The sequence below is a fragment of the Blennius ocellaris genome (assembly GCF_963422515.1).
Source record: "Blennius ocellaris genome assembly, chromosome: 7".
Classification (NCBI taxonomy): domain Eukaryota; kingdom Metazoa; phylum Chordata; class Actinopteri; order Blenniiformes; family Blenniidae; genus Blennius; species Blennius ocellaris.
In genome coordinates this window covers 4411291-4429187 of record NC_137656.1, presented here as the reverse complement: position 1 = coordinate 4429187, position 17897 = coordinate 4411291, and the positions used below count along the sequence as shown (strand labels likewise).

At 42.8% G+C, this 17897-nt stretch overlaps 1 protein-coding gene across 2 annotated transcripts in view; it reads left to right on the top strand.

Annotated features, from left to right (window-relative positions):
• Positions 1 to 2590: 2590 nt before the first annotated feature.
• Positions 2591 to 17897, top strand: part of slc4a4a (solute carrier family 4 member 4a) — a gene marked incomplete at both ends in the record, with an annotated part of 58587 nt that continues 43280 nt past the window's right edge. For both annotated transcript variants that reach the window (XM_080499466.1, XM_080499467.1), the window contains 2 exons: positions 2591 to 2798; positions 10301 to 10474. In XM_080499466.1, coding sequence (XP_080355592.1) covers positions 2591 to 2798; positions 10301 to 10474 — 382 coding nt within the window. The remainder of the gene's footprint in view (positions 2799 to 10300; positions 10475 to 17897) is intronic.

Sequence of the window (17897 nt, the reverse complement as noted above, 5' to 3'; positions counted from 1 at the left end):
GGACGAGGTAATTACATGATTGTGTGTTATATTCCCTTAAACCTGCTTTTCTTAGTGAAACATTAAAAAAAAAGTGTAAACTTTTAAATCAGCATCTCAAGGCAGCGACATGACAAACTATTTCAGGCGCAGTCAGTTTACTTTAATGCTGCATTTCACTCTCATCTTTTTGTTCTTCACTTGCAATTATTGGTTGTATTTTCTTTTTATTTCAGCTGAATTTCTGTCATATTAATTCTTCTTCTGAGAAAAAGAAAAAAATGGACACCCAAAAATTCTTAGGGCTTATCATGTTATCCAACTTTTTTTTTTTTTTTTCTTTTTTTATAGTTTTTCTCTTTTGGATAATGATCTAAGTGCTGAATTGCACATGAAATGCCTCTGCGGAGCAGCCCAGGCTGCCTGTCATGTCCGCGGTTGTTCCATAGGTGGCATTGGAGGAAGCTGCTGAGAGCAGGAGAGTCCTGCAGGAGATCAGCTTGGACGCAACACACCACTTTAAAATCCCACAACACAGGAAGTCTTCAGAGCTGAAAGCCTGTTGAGCTGCCGTTCCATTAAAAATGCTTTTCACTTCTCATCGGGATCAGAAGTCTGTGAAACGGGAGTGAAACTATCCCAACGTCTGAGAAAAAACTTTGTCCAAGTCATTAAATGTGGCATTTCTGACGAGTTTTACTTTCACAGCCATGTAAAAGAGCAGTTGGGAAAGTTTAATATGGGGGGGAAAAGCATCTTCAGTCACAGTATTAAACCATTTTTCTCCTTCAGTGTAGAAATGTATAGTTTATTACTAACTTATATTTATGTCAGTTTCACTAAAAAGCCTTAAGTGATTTAAATTTGCTGTTTAGAAATCTGTCTAATTTAAAATCGGTTAACTTCTTTTAGATAGTTACTGAGCATTAGGTACAAATTTGTTGGTTTCAGTCATTTTATTCATGGTTTGAACTTGGACTTCAATATATAAAGTAAATATGCACCATGTGTTAATTTTCTCTGATAATTTTCTTGGACATTTTCACTTTATTTTGTATCTGAAAGCACCATTACGAATGGAATAATGTTGATATTTCTTTTAATAAATGTAAGGAAATGTTGACCCGTTCATTATATATCCATATTGCAGGGCTCTAAAAGGAACTAAACAGTTGGAGTCAGTCCAGGAGAAACACACAGCCCACAGTATGGTCACAACCGAACTGGATCAACAAAATAACATGAAATCGAATGTTTCCCTTTGTGCAAGTACATAATGCAAATGTCTGCATTTAATCATGTTTTATACAAACTGTAATTTCAGCACTTTGCTGTTTTCAAAGATGAAGTCAAGTGTCAAATTTGCCGCTCCTATTTTGTCCTTAACTTTTCTTGCACACACACAATATGATAATTTGGGTGAATTCTGAGCATGTTCTCAATATCTGGAGTGAAAAATCAAGTGGTTCCAAAATATCTGAGACACCAGACCTGGTTTTTAATGTCATTAAATCCTTTGTTATATATTGTCGATGAGCTCGTTTTCCAATTAGTCAAAGTAAAAAAAAAATTCACACTTTCTTTTCATAAATGAAATTCCTTCATGTGGAGTTTGCATGAATGCGCAGTGTGTGGAAACCTGTTTTTTCAAGGTTCCATTAGTCAGTTGCAATATGAAAATTGTGCGTGTCAAAATCGCAATTCTAATAATTTCCCATCATATTGCACCACCCCATTTGTTATGTCAGAGTTTGTCGGGGAAATGTGGGTGGACACTTCTTGGAGAGCGTGTGTGTGTGTGTGTGTGCGTGTGTGTGCGTGTGTGTGTGTGTGTGTGTGTGTGTGTGTGTGTGTGTGTGTGTGTGTGTGTGTGTGTGTTGTCACTTGAGTAAAGCCGTTGTAATCCTGTAAGGGCGGATGAGTAGACAGACATGTGATGGCCCACTTGTTTCTTAGGTGGGCGGGTGGTTGTGGTGGTGATGGAGGTGGGGGGTGGAGAGAGGGGCTGATAGGCATTACCAGACAGATGGAGAGGCTTTGTAATGAGTGTGTAGGTGTGTGTGTGTGTGTGTGTGTGTGTGTGTGTGTGTGTGTGTGTGTGTGTGTGTGTGTGTGTGTGTGTGTGTGTGTGTGTGTGTGTGTGTGTGTGTGACTGATGAGACAATAATTCTATTCTCCCCACTATGGATGAGAAACACTTTGATTCGGCGTCGGTTACGACTCGAGGAGTTGACAGAACCCGGTCCGTTATCCTCGGCGGGTTCCAGCCTCAGTCAGTCAGTCAGTCAGTCAGTCAGTCAGTCAGTCAGTCAGTCAGTCGGTCGGACGGTTCCTCTGCGCATGACGGCCACAACTCGCTCCGTCCATCATACCCAATTAGCAGACTTCCTGTCCTCTCCCTCACCCCCTCCGCCAGATTAAAGCCGCTCCACCGTCTCTAACCGACTGCGCACTTTGCCCTCCTCAAGGACGACGCTCGTTCTCACAGCTACCCTCATTCAGAACTCTGACCTTTTTTCGTTGTTGTTGTTGTTGGAAGGGCGGGGGGGCGGGTGGGTCTGTCTGAGTCGCTCGCCCAGGTTGCCGGTCAATGACTCGTTAATGGGTGGAGATGAGCGCCACCAGCAGCACCAGACTGAGCCCCAGTCCGAACTTGCTGCAGGTGAACGAGCCAAGGCGCTATGGCTCCACGCTGTCGCTGGAGGAGAAGTGTGAACAGTCTTTCTTCCTTTTCTACTACTACAGGATGGAGGACGAGGCCGTCCTGGACCGGGGGGCGTCCTTGCTCAAGCACATTTGCGACGAGGAGGAGGTGGAGGGTAAGTTGACCTGTGGAGCTCCGCTCTCGCTTACCTCCACGCGATTAAAACAAGGCTTGCTCTACATGTTCGACACGATACATTCGGTTAAAGGTTTTACATTTCTCGAACCTGAGAAGTTGTCGAAAGCTCGATCACTTCCTGCATGTTCGCTTATCTGTTTAGCGAGCTGGCGCAAGAAAGATGTAGAACGCGGAGAGCGTGACGCCGTGTTTACCTCACTAATCCCCTCAAAGACCTACGAAACAACAAAGACGAGGAGGGAAATCTCGCAGTACACACTCGAAAAGCTGTTTACATGGTTTTGCGTCCGGCTTTAAGAGTGATTCCGACTGAGTGTGGTGAATAAGCTTTGCTGTCATGGTCGATTGTCAACGCGAGGCTTTAAAGTTGACCGTGATTGTTGAAATGTCTTTGAGTGTTTTTAGGCATATCCAGAAGAAAAAGGAAAAAATAAAAAAAATCGCATCAAAAGTAATCATATACAGAATTATTAAAATGTAAATGTTTTTTTAAAAATGTGTGGCAAAATAGTTTATTTGAGGATTGACATCCGTTAATTCCAGTGGAAGGTGTAGGATTAAGTGATTTGTGGCTGGAGCACCACATAAAAATGCACATATTTCGGGATAGAGGTTCCCGAAACTCAAATTTTCAAGCAACTTCTGGATGCACTTAAAAATAAGATTGACTTCTGGAAATCCCTTCCGCTGTCACTTATTGGCAGAGTAAATGCAATTAGGATGGTCTGTCTTCTAAGCTCCTATACTTGTTTCAAAGTATCCCCATTAATTACAAGAACTTAAAGCTGTGTGTGTGTGTGTTTGTGTGTAGATGGTGCCTTGCTTTTTCTTTGTGTATCTTTTCACGTCGTAGCTTTAAAAAGAAGATGCGACATCATTTGAACCAACATGTATCCTCTCCTTGGCTTCTTAATAAAGACATTTGAAATGAAGATACACCTGTAAATACCTACAATTTTGACATTTTGTTACACGGCAACAGTAGAAACCCTGAAAACAATAATGGGCCGTGAGTTGGTGACGTTGACTGTTTTTGTAAAGAAACCACACACGCACGCAAAGAAAAATACACCTTGAACATTAACAATGCAGTACACGGATACTTTTATGGACAGACGATCAAGTTGAATTGTTATGACGGTCAACTATAAAACTATATAGTCCCGGGAGAATAAAGACTTAGAGTCATGACACTCTGGACGATTGTTTTTAAGATAAAAGTAAATCTGTAACATAAGAAAATGCAAGACCACTGAGACTTTAAAAAAAAAACATAAAATGACCCTTAAATTCGCCATTGTTGTTATTGTCCATCTACTAGCACATGTGCAGGAAAGTTGAGTTTTTGCTCGTTTGCAAGAGAGTTGGCGGATTTTTTCCAAAAATTGTGTTTTCAGTGGCTCCGAGCACCATTGTCGTGTAAACGGGTCCAAAGTCGTCGCACCGGCGACTGAATTATATCCGTAATGAAATGTATCATGAAAAGGAGAAAAAAACCGAAATAAGATGAATTTAGTTATGTAAAACCATTGATGATCCAGGTCCAGCAGCTGCTTTGTGAATTTGATCGTCGGTTTTGACCGTCGTGCTTTTAGACCCCAGTCATCCGCTCTGCTTTTCGCCAGTCGGTCTCAAACGCTCTTTGTTTACATTTTCTTCTGCAGATTGTAATATATTTAGTTCAATAATTCTGCTATGGAGCTTGTTTTTAGTCTGTGACATTTTTCCTGCTCTGTCGGTAAATATAGTGCCGCGACTCATAGTCCAGATAATACGGTAATTGAAACGAGGTTGGATGCTGACGGCGAATTTAATGTAAGACTTTCATTAACGGGAATTAGTTGTTAGGGGGCAGTTGTGCCACTGACGGTTTAGGAGGATCTAAGAAGTAAAATGCATTTACAAGAAATTATTTTGCTGTTTGGTTCGTCTTCCGTTCCAAAATGTCGCTGATTGGCTTTTGGTTAAATATCATAGATTTGACAGTGAAATGTGTTTATGGCATCACGTCTTTTATTAAGGAATGGTGAATTTCACCTCAATGCAATCAGAATGATGAATTTGAACCCGGTCATTATAATTGCAGCGTCACAAGTTCTTGTTTTACCGGCTGTGGCCACTAGGCGGTCTCAGTCATTATGCAAAAGCTCGTGATCACAGCTTGCACAATTGATCTTCACGGCTCTTTTTCACATGTGAAAGGCTTGTCGGACGTTTTTCTCCTCCCAATGAGTCACAAGCGAATCACAAAAAAAAAAAAAGAAAAAAAAAAGAAGAAACAAGAATTTTTCTTTTGGAGACGCTTAACATTCAACAAGTATTTCCCTTAACTCAGCGATATCTTTAAAAAAAAAAAAAAAATCCCATCCGGCATTAGTATGCCGGCGGCGCCGTGTTGCCATCTTCCCCGCTGATCTGGGCAGGTCGTAGCGGCGCGGTTACTGGGGAAACTGGCGATGGCGTTGCCTCTCCTCAGAAATCTTGTGAGCTAAACAAACCTCCCAGCAAAACACCAGGATTTGGTCTCATTCAGTTTGCACTCGCAGGCAGCTCCAAAAGAAGTCCTCCCCCCCACCCACCCCGAGAAAAAGAAGAGGAAGTCGTTTCACAATGCTGCTCTGGCAGTGTGCAAATCTTGCTTTCCAGCCCCTCGACTTGACTGTTTTTTGTTCCTTCTCCTCCCGTTCTTCTACTCCCTCTCTTGTTCCAGATGTCTTCATACTCTTCTTTATTGCTCATCTGTCGGCTCTGACGGGACGGAACACACTTTATTAGCAGCTTCTGTCTTGTTTCCTCTTACTGTCACCATCTGGCTCTCTGCTGTTTTGGGCCTCCCTCTTGTTGTATTTGTCTGAGAATTCAGATCATTTGGAGCCTCTGCTGTCAAACCCACAGGTATTTGACTCTATCTGGGTGAGCTTGGATTGAATTGGTCATTATTTAGACTATTCAATTCAAGACTTAACGCCCACCCAGTTGTAAATGTTGCTGCGCTACCCAGTCTTTAAATATCTTGATGTGGGTTAGGGTTAGGATCCTTTGAACCACCTGAGGTTTCGAAAACATTCACTTCAGGGTTGCCTGGACTTTAAATGCAGCAGCTGAAGGTGTGCAGAGATAAACCCCAGCGAGTTGAAAGCCTCCAAGTTCCGTTGAAGTATGAAACCCGACTGGGTCGTCTGAGGTCCTGCCCTTTATTTGCCCCAAAGTTCTTTGAATCAGGTTGAGCAAGGAGAGCAAGGCAGCCTGGTGACTGAAGAGCGAGGCGGTCGGAGGGACGAGAGGATGGATCAGACGTTGGACTTTAAATGTGGTTTGAAAGAGGATGAAAGTCGGCACAGGAGTCGGTGATGAAAGGACGAAGACATGCTGATGTTATCCGCAAGCGAGGTGGACTTGGGATCAGGAGGTTGCAGGTTCAAATCCCCACAGTGGGTCCCTGAGCAAGTGGAAAGTCCTCCTTCCACTATGGAAATGGAGCGTTTCCACAGAGCCGGAACTTTTACATAAAGTTCCACCGTGGGAGCCGTTTTCAAAAATCTGCATTTTTCAGTTGTCGTGGAAACACACACACCCAAAATGCTATGAAAGTTTTGCGTTTTGACTTAAACATGTTGTAAACGGAACTTTAAACACTCTTTTTATTCGAACTCCTGATATATATATTTGTCAACTGGTTGTTTGACGCTCCTCCTGCTTTTTTCTTCTTCTTTTTTTTATAATCATTCTCTTTTTCCCAGTATTTTGTTCCTCAAAATATAAATTAAGTTGTGCTGTCAACTGATAAAAAAAAACTAATCAATTGCGCAATTTTCTGTAATTAATTGCGATTAATCGCATTTTTTTTCTACTGAAGCTTGTAATGGATATTTATTGAAGGAAAACCACGGAATTAATGCCGACTCAGCACACAGAGACTATATTTAGCTTTTAGTCTTTTTAGCTTTGCGTGAAACTGTTTCTCTCCAAGATGAGCAAAATAGTAGAAACATAAATGGATTAATTAACAAGCATCTAACTTAAGTCTGGATTTTTGTTCGAGTGCAGGTCCACCACTTTAACAATTTGAACATTCCTCGAAACAAAGTTGTAAACTTATTACATGAACAAAGTGGCAGAGGAGAAATCAATACTTTACCTGCAGGTATTTCCTCCAGCTTTAGCAGTTTGGTGGCTCGTGGAGGAGCATATTAGTGACCCATCACTTTATTTTGAAGAAGCCCTGAAAAGCCAAACAAACAAACCTCCCGCCATTGTGCTGCTGGGGAATAATGAAAGCCGTTGTGTTTGAAGAGCGATCATTGTTGGTTGTGTGGAGGGTTCAGCCACTTCCCCGGTCGGGTCATGTGCTGTGCTTGGCTCAGCTTTGTCCGACCTGCTCCGGTCTGACACCGATCGCACAGACGCACACAGGCTTCTGTTGTCACAAGCACTCTTGATGTTTCCACTCTTAAGGTTCCTTTTCCTTTGGCTTCCCTTGTCTCGGGGTCAAAGGTTTCAATGCGACTTCTAGCACAGCCCGGCGAATGAAGCAGGTACAACCAAAAAAACAAAATAAAACAGGTAATTGGCCAATTGGCTCATTGGACGTGCAAAATAACTCCCACTGTCCATTCAGTGCCTTCATTAGTTTGGAATCTCCGACGTGTGTTTGAGGTGACGCAAAATACTGAGGACTGTACGCTAATAGATTAATGTTGCATAATAAATATATTTGTCCGTGACGCTTAAAAAAAAAAAAATAGGTGCAACTTCACCTAGAAATTAAACTGGATGATGCTGTTATATTACTGACAGGCAATTCTTCACTTGGCTCGCCACGACTTTTATTTGCAGACTTTATTAAGAGATATTTTCCGTATGGTGCCACTTTTTCAGGCTTGTAATCTTTTCTGAATTTTCTCAGTTGTTGTTTTTTTTTTTTTTTTTTGCAAAAACAGAACAACAAACCAACTTTGTGGCTCGTCCATACGAATGAACTTCCATTGTTTATGTTTGTATCGTTGTCTGCGTGCATGTGTGTGTTTCCATTACAAAAACAATCAACAGTGCCAACTTGTGGCCCGGCGTGCTAAAACCACATTGGTTTCAGATTTCCTGCTGTTTATGTGTAAACGTACATTATTTTGTAAATGTAAAATTTTTCAGTAACAAAAAACGATTTTCACTTGAAACATTGTTGTGTAAATTGTGGCTTTAATCAAATCTCTCCAGTTCTGTCATGAAAGAAAGTTTTAAAGAAATTACCTGTCATCCAAATGTTTTTGATGAAAACTGATTTAACCAGAATTTTAATGGACATTCAATAAATATTGACCATTTGCTTTCATTTTAAAATTTGTGCTTGGGTTGACTTCCTGTCTCACTGACCTCTTCATTGGAAGGATAGGCTAAGAGTAGATTGCACCACTGCCACCTAGTGGCTGAAGCAAGAAGAAGTCGCTTGTTTCCTTTAATTAGCAGAAAATGGGGCACCCTTGAATGTTTCCTGCTAGATATTGACGTTTAAGGGAAACTGGGGTGAAAAGGCAGATCTCGCTTTTATGATTTTGGGGAAAAAAAATTTACACGTGGAGTTTCTTTTTATTTAAACTACCGTTTCTCACAGCGCAGTTTAACGCGTCTCAATGAAATCCACATCTGTTCCAAAGTCACATGATTACCAATCGACCTGTCCCACTCATTGTTATTGACCCCAAACCTGCTGAGTTCAGGTAAAGCTGTCTGTACGGTACAGTTGGAATTGCGTCAACGTGTTTAACAGCCACATAGAAATATAAGGTGTCTTCGCGGCTACGTGCAACGTCTTTTTTTTTTTTTTCTTTTCTGTTCAAATATTTGTTTTGACAGTGTACTGCAACCTGGATTACTCGGCTCTGCTGGGCTGTGTCTGGTGTGTTGTGGGTCATGTGAAAATGTTCCCTCTTGGGGGGCGGGATTCGGGACATTGGGCTCAACACGATGTTCCCAGGTTGGAACAGTCTGTGGCCCGACATCGTCATCACTTCACATTGCATCATAGCAATTCATCAGAACCTTTACTTTGACTTAAGGTGTGCAGAAACTTAAGAGCTGTCCAGAAATGCCATAAACTCATAAACTCCTTACTGTATTCCAGGCAGAAGAGTGAAAACTTCCAGCTTCTCTTCACCATTAAATGTCTCTTCTACTAAAAACGCTGACTCAGAATCATACCATTGCTTAATAAAGCTCCTTATCTCGACGTTTAACCACTGAAAGCGTCTACAACTTTAACGTAAAAGTTCCTTAACTTTACACACAACTATTCTAACTATTTATCATTCGACAAGTGTGACATAATCCTTAAACGCTTCAGAATGACAAATGTGTCCATTGAATAAGGTGAATCTGGGAAATATGACATTGCAAACATGCTAATCAAGGCATCATGCTTCATTGTTTTCCTTAATTATATAATTTAACAATTGATTGCCAATTTGAGTGATTTGCTGTGGTTGTGATGATGCACTGCTGTGGGCAGATGTTAGAAATGAAAGATTTATCATTTTGTTCCATATTACCTGTAAATGTGATGTTTCTAGCATGAATAGCTTAAGTTTATTAATTGCTATTTGTGAGAAGTGTTTTCCTTTTTTTTTTTTCATATTAGAGTTCAAAGCTTCTGTTACAGAAAAGCTAAAAGGATTTTTTTTTTAAACTTATAACTAGTGGTCAAGCTATTACTGTAAAAAATGGTTTTCTGCCTTTAAACACTGATGTTCCTTCTCTTGTCTAGAATATCGCAAACTGTATTTGAATACTCCGTCTGGCATATAGAGCGTAATCTGGCTATTAGCCAACTGAGAGACCATATTTCAGAAGTGGAGGACAGGTATCAGTGTTGCACAGTCCCTGGGAAACTACACACTTCTTGTAGGAACATTTTAAACTTAAACACACAGTTTTCCTTTATTCGAGCCCAGTTTACGCCGCGAATGTGAAAACACAAAACTTTTGTTGTGTTTTAGGTGTCTGTTTAAGCGACAACGGTCCTGGAAGATGGATTTTTATACTGCTAGAATACTGCTCTCTTTTTGAAATTGAGGAAAATGCAACTTTCTGCGTATTGTTCTCTGCGGGAATGTGTGTGTGGTTCCATTGCAAAAACACACATCGGCACCCGCTGGTGGCCCGACATGAAAACTGCATTATGTTCACTGTTTCTGCCTTTTTCTCGGAAACGGACATCGTTTTCAAATCGTTGCCGTGTAAACATTTCCACTTGAGTTGTCGTGTAAACGGGTCATTAGTATAAAGTTTTGACGCCTTCACATCTTGGGAAGTTAAAGAGAAAAATGGCTTGAAACTTTGCCGGCTGGTTGTTAAAATGACATTTTTATTGACGAACTATGTAAGAAAATGTACCGTTAGAAATGTATTTTCCACAGGCTGCGGATCTAAACACTCTTTATATACCTTATGTATATATATCCACTCTCAACTTTTCTTTTTCTGCAGGTCACCACACCGTTTACATCGGCGTGCACGTGCCGAAGAGCTACCGGCGGCGGCGGCGCCACCGTCGCCGAGCGAGTCACAAGGACAAAAAGGAGAAGCTGACGGAGAACGCCTCTGACAAGTCGGACACGGAAAACAACGATGAGGCCAGCAACAGCATCCTCAAACCTCTCAGTAAGTTCTGATGGATGCCCGTGTCAAGGGCGATTACGTACCGTGTCTGTCTCAGCTGAAGGTTGTGCTTTTTTTTTTTTTTTTTTTACCAGAGGGGGAAAAAAAATTACAAAATCTCCCTGTAACTCCCCGCGACCGCGATAAAACTTGCTGAGTCCACTTTCCTGGCCAGAAATAGCATGTGTCGAGCTGAGTGACGAGCGAGTTTGGACGGAGCAGAGTGAATTTTCCTTTCGGAAGCGGCGACGGCTCAGATGCGATCGCGCTGGTCGCCGGTACGAGTCCGTCGCTGTGTCTTCCTGCGGTTTGTGCTCTTTGCTTGTTGACATAAGCGCGTCTGTGCGTGTCCGTGCTTGTGTTGCTCCCCGTCGCCTGGACCGTCTTCCGTCCCGTGGAGAGTCGAACGTGCTCTCGGGCCGCCGCGATCTGCGGACGGCCTCACAAAGAGCCAGTTGGAGGGAAGAAGGGACGGGAAGGGAGGGAAAGGTTACGCCGGGTCGACGTGACTTAACGTGCAAAGATTAGAGTGTAAGCCCAACTCCTTGAGTGCAGGTTTGAGTTCGAACGGCCACAGTTGTTTCAGCATTCGGATGCCGGGCGATTTATAAAGTGCGAGTGACGCTGGTGAATTTAAAACAGGATGAGGCTGCAGTGAAATTTAGGTCCGATTGGGACTTCAGTTTGAGGGAGAAAACTCGTCTGGATTCTGAGGCAGAGTTCACATGGTAGAGAGGAAAGTAAAACAAAGAGAGAGAGAGCGAGAGAGAGAGAGAGAGAGAGATTGCATTGTGAACTTCATTTGAACTGAAATTCACTTAATTTTGCACTGAAATTGCACTTTTAAATTCACAGTAGAGAAAATGTGAGCAAAATAAATGCTGGACATCTTCAACTGTCATCCATCCATCCATCCATCATCCATCCATCCATCCATCATCCATCCATCCATTTATCCAATTAGAAAGGAAAAAAGACCTTACAAAGCAGCAGACTGATATTTTACGAGCATTTTCTAACAAAATGAATCAGCAGCAGCATCAACTTGTTATTAATGCCGTTACCTGGGTAAAGCCAACGTGCCGTTTCCCCCAGTGGAGACAAGCAGCTTTCAGAACATGTTACAAAGTACTTATACAAAAGAAATGCTTTTTTTTAATTTACATGTTGCACTTTATTTTACACAAAAGACCCGGAAAGAAGATCCATTATACACCTTAAAAAAATTTACTTTTAAAGTTTTGCACAATAACCATTCTTAAAATGGCATTCTAGATTTTTTTGGAAGTGTTTATTCTGCTGACCAAACCAAAGGCGTCTGCAGGAGGATTTTACTGTGTGTGTTAATGACGTGAAGCACAATTTGTCAATACAAGTTTATGTTGACGAGCATGAAATCGTACTGTGAGGTTTGGCTATTTCAGGATCCAGTCAGACTTCATAAAAAAGGGACATTGTTGGAGTTGTGGTCGATTATAGTTTTGTTTTTCTTATACTTTATATGATTTTGCCAATCAGACCTAATTGTGGTCAAATCATGTTGCTGAGATTTCCATAATAAAGAAAAGTGCTTTTAATTAAAAACAAATAATTAAAGCTATTTTATGGACTGAGAGCTGTTCCTCAAGAAGTATTAACCTGAGGGGGTGAAGACATTAACATCATCTACATAAGTGTAGATGCGCTATTTAGCGCAAATCCTATCGTTTTGCCAACACCAACCAACTGTCATGTCGTATGATAACCTCATCTGGTGCAGCCTTCATACGCAACATTTTGTCGGAAACGAAAAGAAACACAACTTCGGCACACCGGTCGTTTGGCACATCGGCGTCATCCGATGAAAATCAAAAGTAAATCAAGATTGTTGGGCTTGACTCGCCCTCTGTTCTTTTCACACTGACAACACGCGCCGCACAAGAAATTCTGGGAACTGCCGATTTACACCGGCGTTTCCTTCAAGACGGCGGACCTCCCTCCGACAATTGCATGCAGTTATTTGGGGGAAGACGTGTGTAATTCTGCGGTGACATGAGGTTTCTGTGTAACGCCGGCCCCCCTCTAGGAAAGTCCTTCACCGACTGTTTAATCCAATGATGAAGCACGCAGGCTGCGGTCATTTCCCGACACTGATGTAATTTTACACGCGCCCTGCGTGCACATGGTGTGACAAGTGGACGGAGATATGTCCGAAGTGGATTTCGCCGTGTGTACACAATCGCTTGATGAGACAGGGATTTTATTTTGGATGTAAATCCAATCAGAATAGATTACAGGCAGCCCATCTGGGTGTAGCCAGCGACTGCGCTTGGCTTTGGGAAAAAGGGGGAGTTTCTGAGATTTTAAGGCGAGATCCACGAAGTGTGACGCTCGAGGGACACGGAGGTTCTCTGGAGGGGCCGATGGAGCGACCTGATGTGCTCAGCAGGAACAGATCAGAGGTCAGCAAATTGAGCCGATCGGCACAACTGAGCTTTGGTTAATTACCAATCAAAATTCTGCTGTAAACAAGAAAACCTCAAATTTTACAGTTTTTAAAAAATGTTTTCTTTCCCTTTCTGGAGGTTTTTGTAAATATAATGTAAGATTGAAGCACACAGAGAGAAAGTTTAATGAAAGACAAAACACACACACACACACACACACACACACACACACACACACACACACACAAAAGGTGGCGTGCGCATTTTGTCCGAAAACGGAACTTGGCGAAATTTTAACCTCCAAGAAAACGTCAGTATTTTGCCTTTTTAGTGTTTTCCTCAAGAATACACGATATGCAAGTTTCCAACAAGTTTCACTGACATTTAATTTGATCCGCAGAAACAGAATGAATTTCTAAATTGGACTCACGTTGATTCGATGCATCAGTTGTCCAGTCAGTGAGTCGTTTTTAAAATCGAAGACACCCCCCCCCCCCCCCCCAAAAAAAAAATACTAATCCTGCTGAGCCAAATGTGAGTAAATGAAGAAGGAATACAGGAGAATAACACACACAGTTCCACAGATTGAGGACAGGCTGAGGATTTGAGGAAAAATAAACTTAAAATGATGTGAAATCTATTAAGAGAAGGAAGCAGCTTCCCTCAGGCGGGTCAGGGTCGTCCACGCCGTGTCCATTAAAAGAGAATCAAGAAGAAACTAATATGAAGCTGAATCTCCAACTTGCAGGGTGACGGATTTCTGACTGAAGCTCAGACGGGGGGGATTTGCTTGCAGTACATTCATTTTTTTTTTTTTTTTTTTTTTGCAGTACATTCATACTGTACATGTGTGCGCACATATTATGTCTTTAATATCAGGCGGTTGCATGACATAAGCATGAGGATAAAACACTGAGCGGCTAATATTAGTGGTGCAGACCCGAGGGGGGGGGGGGTAGAGAGTTAATGGGTTTTATCCCTCCTGTAAGACTTTGTGCTGAAAATTGGTTTAATGTTGTCGGTTCTGCCTTCATGAACTGTTCGTCTGGCTGAAAACTGAAAACACAACTCTGCAGGAGTTTGTGAGTCATGCGGTGCACCTCACGTCCCGCTGTTCTCCCTGCGTTAGGCTTTGTGGGAAACACGTCTCCCCCCCCCGAGGGGAAGACCGTCTGGACTGGAGAAGTCGTGTTTGGTCAGATGGCCTCTGCGGGGGAACGCCTCCTCCGTCCTCCGTCCTCCATGTATGTTCGCTACACGGCTACTTGACCCCTGCTCATTTTGATGAGTCTCTTCCCTTTTTTTTCCCCCCTGCCAGGATCAAATGTTCTCTCAAAGTGGATTACTGAGATTACCTCCAAACTTTGCTTGTATACCAACTGGTTTAATTTCCCAAAGTCGGGGAGAGCAAGCGAGGCCTCCTGCGGTTTAACCCAAACACTGAGATACGTTTATATGTCCATGTTTTACTGCAGAAATACTATTAATGTGTTTTTAACGTGTCGTTTATCACCATTTACTATGTCCTCTTCTGTACTGGTGGAGACGGACTTATCACACACACTAACTAATAACTATTAACTGCTATCTGTACATAACTACACAACTGGCTGCCTTCAGTGCAAACTGCTATTTAGTGTGTCTATCATGTTTGTGTGTTTGTGCTTGTGTACTGGCATGTTTGTGTGTGTCGTTTGTGTCATGCTTGTTACCTGTCTGTCGTGTGTGTGTGTGTGTGTGTGTGTGTGTGTGTGTGTGTGTGTGTGTGTGTGTGTGTGTGTGTGTGTGTGTGTGTGTGTCTCAGGTTTGTATCGTGTGTTGGTGTCATATTTGACTGTGTCAATTGTGTGTGTGTTTTCGGTCATCTTTGTGTATTTGTGTCATGCGTGTCTCTGTCATGTTTGCATGTTTGTCGTATTTAAGTGTGTCATTTGTGTCATGTTTGTCACGTGTCTGTCATGTGTGTGTTTGTGCGTGCGTTTCTGGCGTGTGTGTGTGTGTGTGTGTCATTTATGTCACGCTTGTCACACTGTTCATGTGTGTGTCTGTCATGTGTTTGTGTGTTTCCGTCATATTCGAGTGTGTCTCTCTGTAGAGTGTGTCTTTGTTGTGTCGTCTCTGTGTGTTTCTCGTACGTTTGTGTTTGCATGTCTGACTACAACGAGAGCATTTTCAATGTTATCAATACGTTGCTGTCTGTACCCGTGACTTTTCCAAACCATACGACCGACTCTTACAACCATTAGGTGATAATTAGACTCCCTTTCATATAGAAACCGTAAAGTTGTGTGGCAATATTTTCTCTGTTGTGACGAGAACTAAGACCCTCGAAACAGAACCCAGTTTTCTCTCTGTGGACACAACTTTGTTGTGTCAGTGTAAAGTTGTAAACATGTTGGGAATACCATGTGGAAGTGTCCACACAGCGTCTCTACCAGCAGAGTGTGTTCCTGATCCCACACTTCTTCAATCACACACACACATTCACACACGGATAGAGCACCTTGTCATGCAAGGTGCTCAAACCTCGGATTGAACCATCACATTGAGATTTTCTAGATATAAATACTTATCCTCACTTTTCTAAAAGCCACTACAGAAGGTCCGAAGAGCCACATGTGACTCCAGAGCCTGATGTTGACTCCACCACATTTACAGTGTGGCTTTACGTTGAGCTCGCTAACAGAGGTGATTTCATCCCTTAACCCCCCCCCACTCCCCCGAGGCTGGCATCTGTTACATTCTCATCAGCGCTCGACCACCTCGGCCATCACAACAACATACCAGAGCTGGATGGTCGGGGGTATAATGAATCAGCCTCAGGGTGTCATTCTGCATTCAGCCCGATCGCTGCTCGCCGTCCGGGCGCTCGCTGCCCTGCATACTGAACGTTGGACGTCAGAGCCTGTGCAACATTCCCTGCTTTTCTTTTTCTCTTCTCTTCTCCCCACCCCCCCAATATGATGCGAATAATCGTCAGATATCGCCAGACAGTAAACCCCGCTATCGGACCCCGTGTTTATCGCTGGGCTGAGATTTTGTGAAAAGTCAGAGGACGACGGAAGGTATTTGTGTAGGATGCATGTCAAGAGTGGGACTAAACAGGCCTTTAGTGGCAGTCACACTAAGCTTTCTGCCGGGCAGCAGGCATTCTTCCTGCATCCCCTATCCCATGAGCCTCTGCTGCCGGGACAAAGTCCTCTTTGTGCGCCCATGGCTCTTGGCGAGAGCACACAGAGCTTTGAAATTGCGTTTGAACGATGGGATTTTCATTTCCATCCCTCCTTTTCGTGCTGGCTCTCACCCCTCTTTGCTTTCACTCTGGCCCCTCCAGCCCTCCTCACCCGTCCTCCCGCCTCTGTCTCTCTCTTAGCAACTGGTCAAGTGGGACAGCACATCCACACTCTGCCTGCGACCCGCTTGGTTTTCTTCCGAGATTGCTTGCATCAGCTTTCTCATGACTCTGCCTGCTGGAAATGCATCATTGAATAATGTTTAACTTACAACAAGCTAGAGTCCCAGACATGTTGCTGAAATTGTGTGTGTGTGGGGGGGGGGGTCATGCATCAGCCTTTACTATAGATTGTGATTGTCCTTCAGTCGCGTAAAAGTTGTGTTTTTTTTAATTATTATTAACTCGGTGAACTTATCACATCTTCTCTTGCTCCTGTCTCGACCTGTTTTAAATGTATAGATTCAAAATGATCTCGCATCAACAGAAAGAGTCAATAATCTATTTCTCCAACATGTGATAAGCCCTCCTCGCTCTCCGGTCGGTCCGTCTGCTCCGTTCTGGCTTCGCCACAGCTGATTATGTTTAAATGCTCTTCCTGACACAAACTGAACAGTTGGGGATTTGTGGCGTTAAAATGTGACCCGCAAACTACAGGTTACAAGCTCACTTGCAAACCTACAGGCCAACACTGCCCGGCAATGATTTATTGATTTGTCTTGTTTTTATTAACAAGTCGGAATATTTAAAGTTGAGCTTTTTGAAAACATGTCAAGATTGTTATGGTCTGACTTTTAGTAATATTCTTCAATTTCCCAGTGTGAAAACTTGTGTCTCAAGTAATATCGGATTCTTTGCATAGGCCATAGTTTATGAGCAGAAAGTTTTATGTGACATATTCCAGCTGTGAATTTGATGCATGTACTTCAGATTCAGACAGAAATACACTACAAGGCTATGGGGGCCTGGTTGCTGCATGAACAGCATCCACTCTTCACTGTTCCTGTTGAAATCTGTGGCCATTTAGTCTGGATGGCATTTATCAGGTGAGACAGTGAGGGTTTAATGCAAAAATCCCAGTTCTATTTCATCCCAAACATGGAGGTTGTGCCTGACGCCCTCATTTGACGTATTTTAAAATATCTTGGTTTGTGTTTGTCTGGGAAAAGAGTTTGGATTAAAGACTTGAATTCAGTAATTAACACCATATATTGCAGTTTAGTATTCATAGAACTGCAGATTTGCACTTCGACGGTTCATTCAGACCCATTTTCTGGAATGAAAGCCTGAGCTCTCGGTGGTCTCCGTGCCCCTCCCTTGCCCCGCTTGCAATTGTTTGCGTGCGGTTTGGGCCCTATGGGTACTTAAAGCTTGTTTTAACTGTTTACTGTAATCAACCTAAATCGTCCTGGGTGTCGGTGTCAGCTGAGTGTGTGAAACGCACGTGGGCATTACTCCTCCGGGCATGTTATTAAGCAGGTTGTGGTTAGTTTGGCCTTGCTGCACCTCGCTCTGTGTGTGTGGGTGTGTGTGTGTGTGTGTGGCAGACAAAGTTTATCCCTCCCACCTAGTAATCTTCCAGCTGCTCGTCTGGCACGAACCTGCCGTTGTCACGGTGCGGCAAAGAGGGGGAAACTGTAATAGTCACACTACTGACGGACGAACACACTGATTCAATGAGTGAATGAGTGAATGAGTGAATGAATGAATGACGGCTGCACAATGTCGTGCACATGTGCGATGATGAGTATAGTGATAACTCCACAAT